This window comes from Prunus mume, linkage group LG3 (genome assembly GCF_029339155.1).
Source record: "Prunus mume cultivar Tortuosa linkage group LG3, ASM2933915v1, whole genome shotgun sequence".
Classification (NCBI taxonomy): Eukaryota; Viridiplantae; Streptophyta; class Magnoliopsida; order Rosales; family Rosaceae; genus Prunus; species Prunus mume.
This window is the reverse complement of record NC_142700.1, coordinates 25,160,060-25,179,133: the sequence shown is the minus strand read 5'-3', so window position 1 is coordinate 25,179,133 and position 19,074 is coordinate 25,160,060. Positions and strand designations below refer to the sequence as shown.

At 38.3% G+C, this 19,074-nt stretch overlaps 2 protein-coding genes across 3 annotated transcripts; one reads left to right on the top strand and one right to left on the bottom strand.

Annotated features, from left to right (window-relative positions):
- Positions 1 to 709: 709 nt before the first annotated feature.
- On the bottom strand, positions 710 to 4,062 carry LOC103327163 (SET domain-containing protein). 2 transcript variants are annotated; one of them, XR_001677465.2, is made up of 4 exons: positions 3,319 to 4,061; positions 2,780 to 3,122; positions 1,698 to 2,436; positions 710 to 1,164 (listed from the first exon to the last, which is right to left on the bottom strand). XR_001677465.2 is itself a non-coding variant. In XM_016792634.2 (3 exons), the coding sequence occupies exons 1-3, from the start codon at positions 3,960 to 3,962 to the stop codon at positions 1,789 to 1,791; spliced, it is 1,635 nt and encodes a 544-aa protein (XP_016648120.2). In that variant the 5' UTR covers positions 3,963 to 4,062; the 3' UTR covers positions 1,258 to 1,788. The 2 variants fall into 2 exon arrangements, 1 of the variants encoding a protein (XP_016648120.2); XM_016792634.2 differs by lacking the exon at positions 710 to 1,164 and having other exon boundaries at positions 1,258 to 2,436; positions 3,319 to 4,062.
- Positions 4,063 to 6,816: 2,754 nt separating this feature from the next.
- LOC148919218 (uncharacterized) lies at positions 6,817 to 12,425 on the top strand. The gene is made up of 5 exons (XM_089048811.1): positions 6,817 to 6,843; positions 7,122 to 7,197; positions 7,326 to 7,497; positions 9,085 to 12,313; positions 12,420 to 12,425. The coding sequence occupies exons 1-5, from the start codon at positions 6,817 to 6,819 to the stop codon at positions 12,423 to 12,425; spliced, it is 3,510 nt and encodes a 1,169-aa protein (XP_088904937.1).
- Positions 12,426 to 19,074: the final 6,649 nt, after the last annotated feature.

Genomic DNA, 19,074 nt, shown 5'->3' with positions numbered 1-19,074 from the left:
TGATTAGAGGTCCAGAACAAGCACAAGTCCATCAAACAAAACATTCTACATCACATGCACTAGGTCTATTGGGTTGGTCTCATCCCCAATAGTGGCACACTTACGCAACTTACGATCGGGCCAGAAGAAGCAAACCATCAAGGCCTAGCCTGTGCTCGCCCACTTTTCTCAACTTGATCCAACTTTCAATTTTGTCTGAAATTGAACTAGTCCTCTCACGAGCAAGAGATCCAATTGGGGCATTGGTGTTGACTTGGCCTCTTCCTCTCCCGCTCCATTCCCAAAAAGAATCGACCTGGAGGAACAAGGAAAAAAGGGACCAACAGTACTCTTGGCAATGGGATTAGCACAAACGGAAACAGGATGTTTCATGTTGTGTACGGAAATGAAGTAAGAACGACAAACATAGGTGGTTTTCATCGATGCATCACCTTGTAAGTGTAGAGGGCTGCAGGGGATGTTGGGGTTGCTTCTCCCTAAATTAATAATCCCATGAGATTGGGTGAAGTTGAATTAGGATTGAATATTATGAGTTGGGTTACATTTGTTTCACAATTCAATATATCCTTTTTGGTCATTTTATATTAGGATAAATTTGTAATTCAATAAGTAATTTTATAGTAAAGTGTAATTGGTTAATTTTGGGGTTCGTTGAACACTACCCTTTGTAATCTACTGAAATGAAGATAAAATCATAAAAAGGTAGAGGTAGAGCAATTAACGATAGAGATTATTATTTTGAGATTTTATTCTCTTCTATAGCATAGGGATCCGGGGTGGCACTTCTAAACATTTTTATCCCTCTTTACATCAAGAAGTAGGCGAATATATGAGCTATTTTCGGGAAAGAGAGAAAGGAAGGAGGAGGAGGAGGAGGGAGGGGGGGTTCTCATGAGTATATTGGATCCAAATAACACTTATCAACCCTACTGTGAAGAGGCTAGTGTAGATAAAAGAGGCCCTCAGCAAATGACCGAGTTTGAGTATTCTAACAAACTCAATTCCAAATCCAGCCCGGCACAGCTTCCCTGACGTCACTGAACCGATCTGTCGATGACATTGTTGATATAACACCACTAGCTCAAAGATATAGAGCCTATGCCAATAAGCTGTTGAACAATCATAATTTATGTTTCTTCCCATCAATTCCATTCGCAAAAGAGGCTACACAAAAAAAAAATCCTAAAATTATTATATCAAGGTAGTCCAGCATAACCCAAAAGATAAATATATTTGCAAATTGTCACAACACAAATATTAAGAAACATGCTATAAGAAACGTGCTATAAGAACTGAAAACAATTTGTACTAATAAAATTAACAAGAACAAAATAAAATGCAAACTCTCAGACAAATCTTTATCATGCAAGGTTATCCTGTGAGGCATTTGCCGTGATGGAGATTGAAAAATGGTCTACAATAATGCCACAAAACCGAATTCGTCTAGGGTTTCCTAGCAGCAAAAGTAATTTAGAAAAATGCAGAATGTGCTGCTGGACATGCTAAAACGCTATAATCATCAGCTATAAAGGCAAACAATGCCTACATCCTGCCAAGTTGCTTCATAATGGTATCAATGGTCACAATCTTAACAAAAAGAATCACTCTAAACAATGCCTACATGCTGCCAAGTTGCTTCACAATGGTCTCTATGGTCGCAATCTCAACAAAAAGAATCTCTCTTGTGGCTTACATACCTTCACCAGGCGAGGAAGTCATAGCCAGTGCTTGAAAACAGGCAGTGGAAAAAGAAAAGCCATGGATGATAATTTAGTAAGTGTCCTAAACTCATTTTCTTTTCAACTTCTTCCTTACAGAGGTTTCTTTAGCAGCATACATTTTAAGCTTCTGAAGGATCCTTCTCTCACTGATACGAAGCATCAAAGAATGGTACAACTTTTTGTCACTTAAGCAACAACACCTGCCCAATGCTTCTATATCATCTTCTATTGAATTTGTACCATAAAGGCTGTCCCGCATATCTGCAAGAGACAAAAGAGCATTACAAAGAGATTTTGTCAGCAACAGGTCCTCACTCAATAGTCCAGTTTTGTGGCACGATTTTTTGCTTTTATCGGAAAAAATGATGTCCATGGGTTCACTGGAACTTCCTGCAGTTGCTAGAGCAAGATCCATCTTATAATATGCATCATGTGGTAACAACATTATGTACAATAAAACCAGCATCTCAATTTCAGGTTCTCCATTAAATGAAACCTCAAAATATTCAGAGTTGTGGGTGACACATCCAGAGCAATCCAATCTTTTCCAGAGGGATAGCCTTGCTCTACGATGCTGGCCAGAAAACAAGGACGAACTCCACTGGAGTATCAGTTCCAAGTCGATATTGACAATGTCATACGGATTATCTGGCTCTGTAAATCCATATCTGTGAAGCAGTGCAGCATTACCCAATGACCCATATGTATTAAAGACCTGAGAAGAGAAGAAAAGGAAAAGAATAAAAGAAACAAAAAAGTTTACCCATGGATTTCATACTTGTACTGAAAGAAGATGAACAAGAAAAGCGCCCATCGCTTATATATAGTACTGAAACAAGAAGAGGAAAGGCATAGTTCCAGTAATGGCATCTTCTCATAGCTCTAGTCTATGAGAAATTGATATTTAAATTTTGCCGCAGAGGCTAGAGACAGGAAATTCAATAGTTATAGCATGCATCAGAAAATAAAAACCGAGAGAGTTATTGGATTGCTGCCTTTTGCTTTAGTTATAATTTTTATAAATAAAAAAATGAAATATGAAAAAAGAGAGTCCAAACCTCAGCTCCCAGTTTGACATCTTTCACCATAGTCATTTCCAAATCATCATCATCATTGTCATCACCATCACCATCACCATCACCATAACCGTCACCATAATCATCATTGTCATCATCATCACCACCCTCACTATCGTCACCATCACCATTGTCACCTCCACTATCGTCACCGTCACCCTCACCCTCGTCAACAGTAATAGAAGCAGACATATCATCATCATGAATGGCTCTAATACTAGTACTAGTAGTATCAGATTCATTGTTTTCTTGGGTGGTGTTGGATTCACTTTTGTAAGGAGAGGTCATTAAGTGCACATCCTCAGCTCCCGTTTTATGATTAAACCTACATTGAATTGAATTGAATCAATAACAGCACCCAAAAAACTTATGATTATGGATTTAGACAAAGTACAAAAGAACATTAAAACAATAATAAATAATAAAATCTATCATCCATCCATTTCAGTGATTGATAGTGATATAAACAAAGCATCACAACAAGAAGTCAAGAGAAGCAGCAGGGTTTGTATAAGACTTACAGGTCAGCCAAAGGAACCATTCCCACTCCGTGGTATTCATCAATCTGAAAAGAGCGAGAAGATATCAGCGTCCTCGCCGCCAAGTAGTCTCCGAATCCGAAGAAGCTTGGGTCGAATTCAACGGCGGCCGCATCCAAAGGATGCATTTGCAGTAGTATCGTGGGCTCAATGCTCTCCTTCCACTCCTTCCACATAACACCTTTGTCTTCCTTGACCGTTCCCTCCAGCTCTGTCCCTGCCAGCAGCCGCTCAACCTCGTCGGCGCTCCAAACCAAAGGCAACGAGTCTTCTTCTTTGCTCAACAGCTCAAGGTATGGGGCCCACCGTGAATGCTCCCCCAAGCTCCTCTCGTACATCAGCGCCACCGCCAGCCCTGCTAACCCTCCTAAACAAGACTCCTCCTCGCCCTCACCGGCAGCGGCGGCTGCGATAATGTCACGTGCGGCGGTGGTTCTGGTGGTGAGGCACGTGAGCTTTGGTATTCTGGCCACCACGTCCCCTTCCTTGAGGTGGGCTAGGGCTCTCACGCTGATTCCGATTTCGACTCCTTCGTCCCTCAAGTCCAGGGCGTCGCTGCATTCGATCCCTTCCCACTTCATCCACCGCTTGAACGCCCTCACCCGCCTGCTACTCCCCTTTCCCATTCCCACTTCCACTTCCCACACAAGAAATTAACAACTCACAAAACCACAACAACACCGCCGCTTCTTCCCTTTTAATTTTTAATTTTTTTGATTTATTAATTTTCGTCCTTTTTTCCTGAGTTTTTATCAAAAATAACCAAAATTTAACCCTCAAATTCATAAATATCAATTTTTAAAAAAAATTTCAAATATAACCAAAAACTCAGTTAAATTGACCCAAATGTCCTTTAAATTAAAACCTAACCAAAAAGCATGCTCTTCCAAGCCGTAAGCTACTGAGCACAAGCCTCACTCTCCACCCAGCCTACCCTCAAACACAAGGACACTGCCCCTCGCCAATTACCCTTAATGGAAAGCAAAGTTAATATAGGCAAGTTTGTGTTGTGGGAAGATAGTCTATGAACAGCGAGGGCCTCGCAATTTTTCTAGACCTCTTGTGCTTTGAGGGAAAGCAGCAGCACATATGATGGTTTGCAAGAAAATTTAACCCACATATCATATGCAGACTAGTAGTATTTATTATACAAATTTTGCGAGAAAGTTCAACTTTTTTTCTCAATTAAAAATTATTATGTCAAGAAACTGACTTTAGCTTTTTTTATTGTAAAAAAAACTCCCAAACCCACGAATCAAGCCATAGTCACACAGAGATGATTTTTATTGCTTGGATTTATGAAAACATCAGCTGTTACTTTTCTTCTTCTTTTTGGTAATTACATTGTCATTTTTATAATAGGATTCATAGGCATGATTAAGTTGACGAAGCCAATCTTTTTTTTGTGCTCTTGTAATTTTGGGTTTTAGCTTTTAGGTGTAATTCAGTTATAATTTAGAGGGCATTTGTGTCAATTTAAGTGAATTTTTGGCTATATTTGAAAGTATTTTAAAAAAACAGTCATTTATGAATTTGGGGGTTAAATTTTGGCTATTTTTGATAAAAACTATTTTTGATAAATTTTGGCTATTTCTGAGGGACGAAGGTGAAGTTGATGGATCAACACCAATGCCCTGATCGAATGGTGTCTCTTGGCTCGCGGAAAGGACTTCTTCAATTTTCGAACAAAATTGAAAGTTGAATCGATTGCCAGAGCGAACGGACCCGACGAGGCCTTGTCGAACGGCTCTTTTGATACTGACTCTTGTTGCTGCATAGGCGTGCCACTATTGGGTATACAACCAGCCCAATAGACCTGGTATGAATGCGAATGATGGATGCTTGTGGAGTTTGCGCTCTCTATCTGGACTTCTTATCAGGCCATCATGCTCCAGGGGGTATTGCCCTGGATGGATTCTTTTCTATGCCTCGGTTAGGAGGACTTTGATATTCTTTTCTTCGTGAATATCACCCTGACAAGTATGAGCAACACCTGAACAGGCAATAGAGTAAGACTAAGTTCATGATTAGTAAGGACCCTGCCTGGGCTTTATTAACCTATTTCAATGTATTTCTCCTTTTCGGACTAAGTTAGTAATTAATTCGGGCCTGACAATACAATGTTCGGGCCCAACTCAACTCCCTGTCCTTTTCTTTCTTTATCGTTCGGGCCCCTACTCCTTTTCGGGCCCGAATATCAGTTTTTATGGCTTTTCAAAGAATAGGATGGCGGGAATCCAATTTTAAGTATTAAAATTATTCAGAGCTTGTTTTATCGGATAATTAATTAGAATTTAACTATCAAATCTTCCGCAATTAATATGTTACTTAGCACTTCAAACTAAACAGCAAGAGATTCTTTGGTTAATTCATTAATTTATTCTCAAATTCAAGCAACGAAGCAAAGATAAAAGGGCTAGAGATTTCTCAATCCAGTCCAGAGATTACATGAATTGAAACGACATACACATTGAAAGAAAATCATACCATGGACATGGCAGAGCTACAAGAGATAATCACAAGATTCATCGACTAGATATTTTAATGACAAAGTAGGCATATTGTTATCTTGAGAGAGTTTTTGAAGACTTTTCGTCTGGTTTTTGGAGAGAGAGTCCCTTTTCTCTAAAGTAGACCCTTATTATTTATAAAGGGGGATGAACTTGTAATGACAAAAACTGCGACAAGACCTTTGGCTTGTAGTTCAAGGTCAGCTGCTAGTTTGTTGATCTTAACCAGTTCATAGAAGGAATGATGGACGACTTCTGGTAAGGACCGCCGGTTCCCTTTGTGGAGCTTTCTTGATTTGACTTCCTGTACTTGAAAACCCAGCTGGCAAATTTGATCTTCTGGTGTTGGGGGCTTTAGTACGACTTGCTTTCTCGCTGGGTGAGTAAGAAGTCAATTCGTCATTAAATGTGATAATTTTCTTCGGCCTCCCACGTGGGTTCAGAGAACACGCTTATCAATTTCTGACGTGTAGCGCGAGATAGAGGCCTGACTTTCCTGACCTTGGGCCTTTAATTTATTCATTCAAAGAGGCCTAGCTGTGAGAATGATGGTTCTTTAGAGACAAACAAGTGCTAATGGGCCTGATTCTATTTGTTTAAAATACCTTTTAAACCGTGCGACCATTCTTGGCCCGTCAACCAAAATTGGGTACAAACATATTATTAGAGTTATTTATGCTAACACTTCGTTTAAAAAATTACACTAACATTTCCTGAGATTTCAAATTATTTTCACAAAACAAAACCCCCTCTCTTAGGAGTTTTTATCAAAAATAGCCAAAATTTACCCACCATTTTCAAAAATGTCAATTTTTATAAAATCTTTCAAATATAACAAAAAACTCACTTAAATAGTCACAAATGCCCTTAAAATTAAAACCTATGTAAACCTAAAAAGCAAAACTCTACTACACAAAGCTTGGAATCGCACGCATATCTGTAGCCTTGGTTGAACTAATGCTGAGCACGCATGTCTGTGGCCTTGGTCAAACTACTGGTGAGTGATGTTCTTCTTTTTCTTTCTGCATAGTTTGTGCTTATCCGTGCGGTTGCTTCTTTCTTTTAATTGTTTCTTCGTTTCTTTGGCTTAGTAGGAACAAGAAATTGAAATTCATTAGTTTTGGTGTGTTTTGATGGTGTAGCATGAGTTCTGGGTTTCCTACAGAGGGCGTTGACAAGCTCATATTTATATATATTTTACATCAAATTCACTTGTCTTTTCTTAGGTAGTTCCTTATATTTTTGAGCTATTTACTCTGTTTTTGTGTTTTGTAGGATCTGTCAAGCAAAGAAAAGAAAAATAGCACAAGTGGGCTTTTAAGTCACAAATTCGTCAAAACTGCCTGTGCAGGTGAGCTGACTTTGGAAGCAAGTTGCGAACAGCTCAGAATGAATTAGAGAACGTGCCATATATGCTTGGAAAGCTACAGATGTCTATTCTCTGGAGCATTTCGTGGATTGTTCATATCATTTTTCTAGAAGCAGTAATGACCGTTTTAACACTGAAAGGTTCACAAGAGGCTGAGCAGTTTGTAACTGCAATGAAAGCAATAAACCCAATAAACGTGACAGCCAAAACGGATGCTGAAAAAACAAGCCAGTGGAAACCTATTCAAATATCTGAGGAAATGGAATTAAAGATGGGGATTAGGTGGGAGTAATTGGCTTAAAGGCCACCCAAAGAGTTACAATTGTTTTACCATTTTCTCTCACTTATTGTCATCAATAAATAGCTATTAGTGGAATAAGTTTTGGAGGAAGGCAGGAACGTTGGAGGAGGGAGGAAATCTTGGCATTCTCTTCTTTCGGTTTTACCTTCCCAAACTCATGTCTTTCTTTTGGTTTAATTTAAGAATAATGTGTAACTAAATTTTTAGTAGTTAGGGGCTGTTTTGAAGCCCCATATATGATTGCAAATGTGTTATGACATTTCGTTTCAATTTCTTTCATGAAAGGATGAAAATTGCTTCACTACTTGTCTCGTTGATGAATTCTTTATGTGTTTTCTACGGATGCATACTTAGTAAGCATATTTAGGATTTTAATGCTATGAATATGTGTATGCCTGCCCTTGTTGAATGAGGACCTACATATGTTCTAGAGTAGTACTTGTTATTTGCATTTAACATGTGAATCAATTTCTAGGATAAGTAAGACAACGCCAGTACTTATGATGCCTTGTGATGACTCAAACTCTTTTCGTTCTTAATGATTTCTACTTGTTAAATCTATGAACACGCCATTCTAGATTGCATGCTAGGGACTAAGTTAAGTTGAAAACGTCATTCTCTTAACATACTACATAAGAAAGAGTAATAGGTTGAGTTCTAACATTGAGCCAACTTGAGCATCTTCATCCGGAAATAAAAGGAATCTGATTGAAACATAACATGTTTGCATGACTATTTGGTGGTGGATAGCACTTCCCCTAACTCATTTTCTTAATTGTGAAATATAATCTGTTCTTCAAAATCTGTTTCTGTTCTTTTGTTGTCCGATTTAATCTATATAGCAAATCAACTCTAAAAATCCCAAAAATTTGTGTGAGTGTAGCTCTGCGTGTCTAGTATCTGTGCATAAAATTTCATAGACTTTCGATATGTGTAAGTGGGGATAATAATTATTTCTTCGGTGGCTGGTCAGTAGGGACAGCAGCCCAGTTTTTGTGACATTTCAAGTAGTTAGATAAAACAATCTTCTGCGGGAAAGACCCTTATTTTCATATGCTACAATTGATGAATCTTAGTGTTAATAAGGAAAATCAATAGGTTATTTGTGTGCTACTTTGTGGTGTGCTTTTAAACCTATCAGGCGTGGGAGGAATATCTTGCTTCTTTTTTTTTAATGGGAATTTGAAGCAATTCCAACACTCCCTAATTCAACTTACCGATCCGTAATACCAGGTTTGCTTTTCTTTTTCTCTCTCACCTTCCATCTTTATTTTATATCTAGGGTTTTCTATTGGCCAAATTGTGTTTAGCAGCCAAGTACGAAACTATCTATCTTACTGAATAAATAAAGAATTTGTTGATAAGAAGTTCATGGGGATAAATTCCTAACTCTTCTGTTAAACTTGCTTTATTTTATTCCACTTTATTCAACCTTATCATAGCATAAATTCCTAACACTTGAAGTTGAAGTTGGTTGTGTTGATGACCGATGCATGTGGAAATTGTGTGCATCCAAGGTACGAAACTATCTATCTTACTGAATAAATAAAGAATATACATACTCGAAGGTCGAAGAGCATTGACCTAGCTTCCTTTGATCCTGAGCTTGAACAAACACTTCGAAAGCTTCGGAGAAAAATCAAGCAGCAGCGTGCAACGGTGTCCTTGCCACCATCTTCTCCACCACATTTGAGTTCAGAAGAGGAGGAAGAACCACTAGAAGACATGGCTGATAACCGTACTTTGAGGGAGTTGGCAACGCCAAATACGGATCAACAGCCATTGTGCATCACATATCCAAATGCAGAAGGAGGATTTGAGCTCAAGTCTAGCATGATTCACTACTTGCCTAAGTTCCATGGCTTTTCAACAGAGGATGCCAACAAGCATCTCATGGAGTTTCACGTGGTATGCTCAGGAATGAGACCAGCAAATGTGAATGAGGAGCAAGTCAAGTTGAGGGCATTTCCATTTACATTAGAAGCTAAGGCAAAGGAGTGGCTTTACAATTTACCTCCGGGATCAATGAACACATGGAACCAGGTAAAGCAAGCATTCTTGGAGCAATATTTTCCGGCCACAAAAGCTGCAAGCATAAGGAAAGACATATCTGCAATTCGACAACAACATGGAGAGCCCTTTGGAGATTACTATGAGCGGTTCACGCATTTGGTTGCATCTTGTCCTAATCATCAAATTTCTGAGCATCTTCTAATACAATACTTTTATGAGGGATTGTGTGGTACTGATCGTGTAATGCTTGATGCAGCAAGTGGAGGAGCATTCATGGACAAAACACCAACTAATGCTAGGGCATTGCTAAAGAACATTGCTGGCAACACACGACAATTTGGAGGGAGAGATGAGCTACCTTTTAAGAAAGTTAATGAGGTAAGTACTAATTCTAGTATTGAATTACAATTAGCTAACTTGACTAATCTTGTGCAACAGGTTATGGTGGCTCCAAAACAAGTGTGTGGTGTATGTTCAATCATGGGACATGCCACGGACATGTGCCCTTTGTTGATGGATCAAGGTGGTCATGAGCAAGCTAATGCGTTAGGAGGGTTTCAGGGGCAACAAAGGCAAAAGTATGATCCATACTCCAACACTTATAATGTAGGGTGGCGCGATCATCCACACTTCAAGTGGAGTAATCAAGACAATGGACAACAATCTGTTCCCAACAACTATAACCGTCCACCTGGCTTTTCTCAAGCAAGACCGCATGCACCATTGCAGCCTCAACAACAACAACCTCCAAGTAAGTCTCTTGAGGATTTAATTGCTTCTTTAGCTAACTCTACTCAGTCTCATCAACAAAAAACAGACAAAGCAATTGAGAACCTTGAGCGCCAAATGAGTCAGTTAGCGGGTTTGATAGGGCAACAACAACAGCCAGGAAGGTTGCCTAGCCAAACTGTGGTGAATCCAAATGCAGAGCAGATGAATGTTGTGACTTTAAGGAGTGGAAAAGAAGTTTTTGAGCAGCCAAGGATGCAAAAGAGGATTAGAAAAGATACAAATGGGCAAGGGGAGCAACAAACCAAAAATTTTGAGCAAAATGAGGCTTCAACAAAAACTGAAGAGTCTCTTAAAGCTACAGAATTGAGCAAAAACAATTCTGATAAGGTAAGTAAAGAAGTTCAAAATTCATTTAACTCATGTGTCCCTATTCCTTTCCCTCGCAGGTTTATGAAGTCTAAGAAAGAGCAAACTGATAAGGAAATCTTGGATACTTTTCGGAAAGTCCAAGTGAACTTACCTCTTTTAGATGCCATAAAACAAGTGCCCAAGTATGCAAAGTTCCTTAAAGAGCTTTGTACGAACAAGAGGAGATTCGATGATCAAGAAACTGTGGCATTAAACGAGGAAGTATCAGCTGTTTTGCAGAGGAAGCTGCCACCGAAGTTGAAGGATGCCGGTAGCTTTACCATTCCTTGTGTAGTCGGAGGGAAAGAGTTTGGGAGAGCATTGTGTGATTTGGGGGCATCTATCAATCTGATGCCATATTCAGTGTATGAATCATTGGACCTTGGAGAGTTAAAGGAAACAAAGGTAGTAATCCAGTTGGCAGATCGTTCAAATAGATATCCTAAAGGCCTATTGGAGGATGTACTTGTGCAAGTGAATGAGCTCATTTTTCCCGCTGATTTTTTTGTTCTTGAGATGGAACATGACCCTATGCCTACTGCACTTCCTCTTATATTGGGAAGACCATTCCTTAGAACGGCACATACGAAGATTGATGTCTACGATGGTACCTTAACCATGGAAATTGATGGAGAAAGCGTCAAGTTCAGAATCTTCGATGCCATGAGGTACCCTAGTGATTTTGCATCTTGTTTTTCTATTGATAAGTTTGATTATTTTGTGCAGGATTGTTTTAATAAAGGTGTGGGACAAGAAAATTTAGAGAAGGTGTTAGTGCATAGCATTACACGTGGAACGCTTAATTATTCCGAGCACATTGAAGAAGAATTAATCCAAATAGTGGCAGCCCTTGAGTCTCTTTCACCAATTCGTGGTAAGTCTTCTTCCTATTTTATTTCTCTTCCTACTTCTAATGAAAAGACTTTTCCTTCTGTAATTCAGGCACCCAAATTGGAGCTTAAACCGATTCCTAAACATTTGAAGTACGCATTTTTGGGGGAAGATGAAACATTACCGGTCATCATATCGTCACAACTCACAACAGAAGAGGAAGAGAAACTGATTCGGGTACTGAAGGATCATAAAACTGCCATAGCTTGGAGCATTGCAGATATCAAAGGTATAAATCCAGCTACATGTATGCATAGAATTCTGTTGGAGGAAGGTGCAAAACCAACAAGGGAAGCTCAACACCGTTTGAACCCACTCATGATGGAAGTCGTCAAGAAAGAGGTTATCAAACTTCTTGATGTTGGAATCATATATCCTATCTCAGACAGCAAGTGGGTGAGCCCTGTTCAAGTAGTTCCTAAGCGATCCGGAGTCACAATTGTTAAGAATGAAGCTAATGAGCTAGTACCTACACGAGTGCAAAATAGTTGGAGAGTCTGTATAGACTATCGGAAGATAAATAGCGCCACACGCAAGGATCACTTCCCAGTCCCATTCATTGATCAAATGTTGGAAAGGTTAACTGGGCATTCTCATTATTGCTTTCTTGATGGTTATTCTGGATATAATCAGATTGTAGTTGCTCCGGAGGATCAAGAAAAGACGACTTTCACATGTCCATTTGGCACATTTGCATATCGAAGGATGCCGTTTGGACTTTGCAATGCTCCCGCCACATTTCAAAGGTGTATGGTAAGTATCTTTTCTGATATGATTGAGAAAATAATTGAAGTGTTCATGGATGATTTTTCTGTTTATGGTGATTCTTTTGATACTTGTCTACATAATCTGTCCCTAGTTCTAAAACGTTGTCAAGAAACTAATCTAGTATTAAATTGGGAAAAATGTCATTTCATGGTTTCACATGGATTAGTTCTAGGACATATCATATCTGAAAAGGGAATTGAAGTTGATAAATCTAAAGTAGAACTTGTTAGTTCATTACCCCTCCCTACTACTGTCAGGGAGGTTCGTTCTTTTCTTGGACATGCAGGTTTCTACCGTAGGTTTATAAAGGACTTCTCAAGGATTTCTAGACCCTTATGCCGTTTGCTTCAAAAGGATGCAACATTTGATATGAATGAAGAGTGTGTGGTAGCATTCAACAAGCTTAAGGAGTTGTTATCCACGGCTCCTGTGATCATGCCACCAGATTGGAGTTTACCATTTGAGTTGATGTGTGATGCTTCGGACTATGCCGTCGGTGCAGTTCTAGGGCAGCGTGTCAACAAAGTGCCACATGTCATCTATTATGCATCTCGAACACTCAATGATGCACAGTTGAATTATTCAACAACAGAGAAGGAGCTTTTAGCTGTTGTATTTGCTTTAGACAAATTTAGATCTTATCTGATTGGGACTAAAGTTATTGTGTTTTCTGACCATGCAGCTTTGAAGTACCTACTCACAAAAAAAGATGCAAAACCACGACTCATTCGATGGATACTTCTGCTTCAAGAGTTTGACTTGGAGATCAGGGATAAGAAAGGGACTGAGAATGTTGTAGCAGATCATCTTAGCAGACTTGTGTATTCACACACAGAGGAAGATCTCATCCCTTTACGTGAGAGTTTTCCGGATGAACAATTGTTTTCCTTAAAGGCCACTGACCCTTGGTATGCAGATATTATCAATTACAAGGTCACCAAAAAGATTCCGGATGATTTTACACGTGCTCAGAAAGATAAGCTTGTCAAAACCGCCAAATATTACGAGTGGGATGATCCTTATTTGTGGAAATATTGCCCTGATCAATTGATTAGAAGGTGTGTCCCCGAATCTGAGTTTAAATCTATTCTAACTTTTTGTCACTCTTATGCATGTGGCGGCCATTTTGGAGCAAAAAGGACAGCGCTTAAGGTGCTAGGGAGTGGTTTTTATTGGCCTAGTTTGTTTAAGGATGCGTACGAGTTTTGTGCAACATGTGATCGTTGTCAACGAACAGGTAACTTGGGCCCAAGAAATCAAATGCCACAAACCCCTATTTTAATTGTTGAAATCTTTGATGTGTGGGGCATTGATTTCATGGGGCCTTTTCCATCTTCAAATGGTTTTCTCTACATTTTATTGGCTGTGGATTATGTTTCTAAATGGGTGGAAGCAAAAGCCACCAAAACAAATGACTCAAAAGTTGTCTCATATTTTATTAAGACTAACATTTTTGCAAGATTTGGAACACCTAGAGCAGTCATCAGCGATGGAGGGAGTCATTTTTGCAATAGAACATTTGAAGCGTTGCTTAGGAAGTACAATGTCACACATAAGGTGTCTACACCTTATCATCCGCAAACAAGTGGTCAAGCAGAAGTATCAAACCGAGAGGTAAAGCAAATTTTGGAGAAAACTGTGAGTCCAAGTAGGAAGGATTGGAGCATGCGCTTGAACGATGCATTGTGGGCTTATAGGACTGCCTATAAGACTCCTATTGGAATGTCCCCATTTCGGTTAGTTTATGGGAAACCATGTCGTCTTCCAGTAGAATTAGAGCACAAAGCTTATTGGGCGATCAAAGCCTACAACATGGACATGAGTGTTGCTGGAAAGCAGAGGAAGCTTCAATTGAATGAGTTAGATGAAATCCGAAATGATGCGTACGAGTCTAGTCGCATATACAAGGAGAAATCGAAGGCATTTCATGATAAGATGATTTTAAGGAAGAGCTTTGTCATTGGACAGAAAGTTCTTCTATTTAATTCTCGCCTTCGGTTATTTCCAGGTAAGCTTCGTTCTCGTTGGGTTGGTCCATTTGTTATAACTAATATTTTTCCTCATGGTGCAGTGGAACTCCAAAGTGCAAAGACCGGAAACGTGTTCAAAGTGAATGGGCATAGACTCAAGCCATATTACGAGTCTTTTACAGAGCATGATGTGGAGGTTGTACCCCTCCAAGAACCAGCTCCCCTTGGATGATTACTCTTGGTACCGTCCGGCTGCGGACGTAAAAGCAAGCGCTTATTGGGAGGCAACCCAATATTTCTATTCATTGTCTTTTTAAGTCATTTTCAAAATTTTTTTTTTTTTTTCTTCTTCTGAATTTTCTTGCGTGCTAAACTGAATTATTTCTTTTCTTTGTAGGAACAATTGGTTGTGTCCACCATTGGAGTTTATTGCAGAATTAAAGTTTTGGGGGTCATCGTTTGATTTTACTGCAAATTGGGGAAGTTTTCAGTCCAACTGTTTTATTTTGTTTATTATTATTTATTTTATTTTAATTTTGATTTTATGATTTATAGTGGTTTCTGACATTGGGGACAATGTCCAGTTTAGGTTTGGGGGTAAGGATTAAAAAATGACTCAATGATAAATTTTATACCTTCCACTAAGAACTGGTTTGTGTTGTTTCCTTGTTGTTGCATTTTTTTTTAATTAGTTTTGTTTCAAAAAAAAAAAAAAGAAGAAAAAAAGGGTCTTATTTTCTTTATTGTTTTGAAGTAGGCGATTGTTAGTTTCCCGACCCAATGATATAATTGGATCGAACTGGAACCACCATGATCAAGAACTTAGTAAGCATGTGTTGTGTGAAATTCCTGATTCTCTTGTTAGTTTTGTACATGTTTAATCATCTTTGAAAAACCAAATGCACATAGCTTTGCTGATATGAAACTAGAGCATGACTTAGAGCTTCATATGTGAATATAGTGACCATATACAACCTATGTGAGTTTTTGAGCCTATTGAAAGTGTGTGCATTTTTCATACACTCCTATTCTTTCATGTGTGATGAACTTATGTGACTTACATCTCTAGAACTTGCGTAACGATCTTTCGAAATGTTTGTCATTGATTGCATGAACTTGAAAAGGATAGAGGCATTAGGTTTATCACCATGGCCCAAACAAGCATGTATCCTAAAGAAAAATGATATCATTAGTTTGCCGACTTGAGCCGTACATGTTGAGCCTTTTATTTCTTATCACCAGATATGTCTACCATTATACCTTAAACATTTTTCCTTACCCGTTCCAAGCTAGCTAAGTGAGCCATGTGAGATTGTCTTATGAGAAATCTTTGTGTAAGTACTTTGAAGGAGTTTGGCAAACGAATAAGTGTGGGGGTATCTGATGTTTGTATTTAGTTATGTGCAAAATTGCTTCAAAAAAAAAAAAAAAAAAAAAAAGAAAAAAAAAAAGAAAAGAAGAGTTCCTACAGTTTCAGTTAAGGGGTGTGGTTGGAGGTATTAGTAGAGTAGTTGGAAATCTTGAGTTCTTGTAAATCTCAACAAGAGAATTGCTAACAATGTAGCTTGGGACTTGTGTTTACATATCCTTTCATTTCTATGACCCTCTCCCTAAGCCTCATTACATCCAATAAAAGTCCTCTTGATTTAAGTTTTGCAATTATGATTGTGGAGATGAGATCGTTATGCAAGCTTATGGTAGATCTTTCACATTTGATTCTTTGAGCGAAACACGTTAAACTAAACATGTGTGATTGAGTGTATGTTCCGTGAGAAGGTCACTCGTTCGCATATGGTGTTTTAAAAAAAAACTTGAAATTGCATTAGCATGGCTATTACACACACTACACTTCAAGGATGATTAAAAGGTTTCAACTAACATTTGAATAAGGAAGATGAGCTTGGATTAGCTTGTTTGGTGCTAGCTAAGGTTCCTGATCAGTTGGTTTCTTGAATGAAATTCTATGAGGGTCACATAAGGGAAAGCTAATGTTTTTCATTTTGCTACTTTTTCATGTTTTCTTTGTTTTGCTCGAGGACTAGCAAAAGCTAAGTGTGGGGGTATTTGACAAGCTCATATTTATATATATTTTACATCAAATTCACTTGTCTTTTCTTAGGTAGTTCCTTATATTTTTGAGCTATTTACTCTGTTTTTGTGTTTTGTAGGATCTGTCAAGCAAAGAAAAGAAAAATAGCACAAGTGGGCTTTTAAGTCACAAATTCGTCAAAACTGCCTGTGCAGGTGAGCTGACTTTGGAAGCAAGTTGCGAACAGCTCAGAATGAATTAGAGAACGTGCCATATATGCTTGGAAAGCTACAGATGTCTATTCTCTGGAGCATTTCGTGGATTGTTCATATCATTTTTCTAGAAGCAGTAATGACCGTTTTAACACTGAAAGGTTCACAAGAGGCTGAGCAGTTTGTAACTGCAATGAAAGCAATAAACCCAATAAACGTGACAGCCAAAACGGATGCTGAAAAAACAAGCCAGTGGAAACCTATTCAAATATCTGAGGAAATGGAATTAAAGATGGGGATTAGGTGGGAGTAATTGGCTTAAAGGCCACCCAAAGAGTTACAATTGTTTTACCATTTTCTCTCACTTATTGTCATCAATAAATAGCTATTAGTGGAATAAGTTTTGGAGGAAGGCAGGAACGTTGGAGGAGGGAGGAAATCTTGGCATTCTCTTCTTTCGGTTTTACCTTCCCAAACTCATGTCTTTCTTTTGGTTTAATTTAAGAATAATGTGTAACTAAATTTTTAGTAGTTAGGGGCTGTTTTGAAGCCCCATATATGATTGCAAATGTGTTATGACATTTCGTTTCAATTTCTTTCATGAAAGGATGAAAATTGCTTCACTACTTGTCTCGTTGATGAATTCTTTATGTGTTTTCTACGGATGCATACTTAGTAAGCATATTTAGGATTTTAATGCTATGAATATGTGTATGCCTGCCCTTGTTGAATGAGGACCTACATATGTTCTAGAGTAGTACTTGTTATTTGCATTTAACATGTGAATCAATTTCTAGGATAAGTAAGACAACGCCAGTACTTATGATGCCTTGTGATGACTCAAACTCTTTTCGTTCTTAATGATTTCTACTTGTTAAATCTATGAACACGCCATTCTAGATTGCATGCTAGGGACTAAGTTAAGTTGAAAACGTCATTCTCTTAACATACTACATAAGAAAGAGTAATAGGTTGAGTTCTAACATTGAGCCAACTTGAGCATCTTCATCCGGAAATAAAAGGAATCTGATTGAAACATAACATGTTTGCATGACTATTTGGTGGTGGATAGCACTTCCCCTAACTCATTTTCTTAATTGTGAAATATAATCTGTTCTTCAAAATCTGTTTCTGTTCTTTTGTTGTCCGATTTAATCTATATAGCAAATCAACTCTAAAAATCCCAAAAATTTGTGTGAGTGTAGCTCTGCGTGTCTAGTATCTGTGCATAAAATTTCATAGACTTTCGATATGTGTAAGTGGGGATAATAATTATTTCTTCGGTGGCTGGTCAGTAGGGACAGCAGCCCAGTTTTTGTGACATTTCAAGTAGTTAGATAAAACAATCTTCTGCGGGAAAGACCCTTATTTTCATATGCTACAATTGATGAATCTTAGTGTTAATAAGGAAAATCAATAGGTTATTTGTGTGCTACTTTGTGGTGTGCTTTTAAACCTATCAGGCGTGGGAGGAATATCTTGCTTCTTTTTTTTTAATGGGAATTTGAAGCAATTCCAACACTCCCTAATTCAACTTACCGATCCGTAATACCAGGTTTGCTTTTCTTTTTCTCTCTCACCTTCCATCTTTATTTTATATCTAGGGTTTTCTATTGGCCAAATTGTGTTTAGCAGCCAAGTACGAAACTATCTATCTTACTGAATAAATAAAGAATTTGTTGATAAGAAGTTCATGGGGATAAATTCCTAACTCTTCTGTTAAACTTGCTTTATTTTATTCCACTTTATTCAACCTTATCATAGCATAAATTCCTAACACTTGAAGTTGAAGTTGGTTGTGTTGATGACCGATGCATGTGGAAATTGTGTGCATCCAAGGTACGAAAATCCTCATATGCCATGGTAAAAAAATATTTTACAAAACAATCATGCTCATTGGATGCTATTCATCGCCATCATCGATAGGCAAGTAGTTCTCTTATTGGTCAATGCATAAAATCTAACTACGAGAGTGTATCACGAGTACATAGACCCCACGACATCATGGAGGATATGCGAAAGGACATGGGTATGAGTATATTATAAGTTATGTGAAGGCTTGGAGAGCTAGGGAACATGCATTGGAGTTGGTTAGGGGATCGCCAGAGGAATCTTATGCGATACTTCCATCATATTGTGCTATGTTAGAAGCCAAAAATCCTGGTACAATAGCTCATATTGAAACTGACAGTAATAATCATTTTATGTATTTTTTTCATGTCACTTGGACCTTGCATCAAAGGATTTTGCACTGTTATCATGCCAGTAATTGCACTTGATGGAACATTTTTAAAAGGTAAATATCATGGGACATTGTTTGTTTCCACATGGAAGGACGGAAATAACCAAAACATACCATGTTGGATTCGGAGTTGGAGATTCAGAGAATGATGTATCATGGAATTGGTTTTTGACAAAATTACGGGGAACTATTGGGGATCATATTGATTGGGTGGTACCTAATGATGTACGAGATGGAATTGTCCTACCACCAATTACACAAAAAAGGTACGGCAAGCACAAGGAAAAGAGAAT

What these genes read in the sequence shown, in the direction of transcription:
- LOC103327163 (XM_016792634.2), bottom strand. Translation starts at nt 3,962, where the DNA reads ATGGGAAAGGGGAGTAGCAGGCGGGTGAGGGCGTTCAAGCGGTGGATG. An exon ending in ATGGTTCCTTTGGCTGACCT is followed by an intron (nt 3,123 to 3,318) that starts GTAAGTCTTATA and finishes AATTCAATGTAG; the next exon opens with GTTTAATCATAAAACGGGAG. An exon ending in ATGTCAAACTGGGAGCTGAG is followed by an intron (nt 2,437 to 2,779) that starts GTTTGGACTCTC and finishes TTCTCTTCTCAG; the next exon opens with GTCTTTAATACATATGGGTC.
- LOC148919218 (XM_089048811.1), top strand. Translation starts at nt 6,817, where the DNA reads ATGTCTGTGGCCTTGGTCAAACTACTG. An exon ending in CGTCAAAACTGCCTGTGCAG is followed by an intron (nt 7,198 to 7,325) that starts GTGAGCTGACTT and finishes TCATTTTTCTAG; the next exon opens with AAGCAGTAATGACCGTTTTA. An exon ending in GAATTAAAGATGGGGATTAG is followed by an intron (nt 7,498 to 9,084) that starts GTGGGAGTAATT and finishes ACATACTCGAAG; the next exon opens with GTCGAAGAGCATTGACCTAG.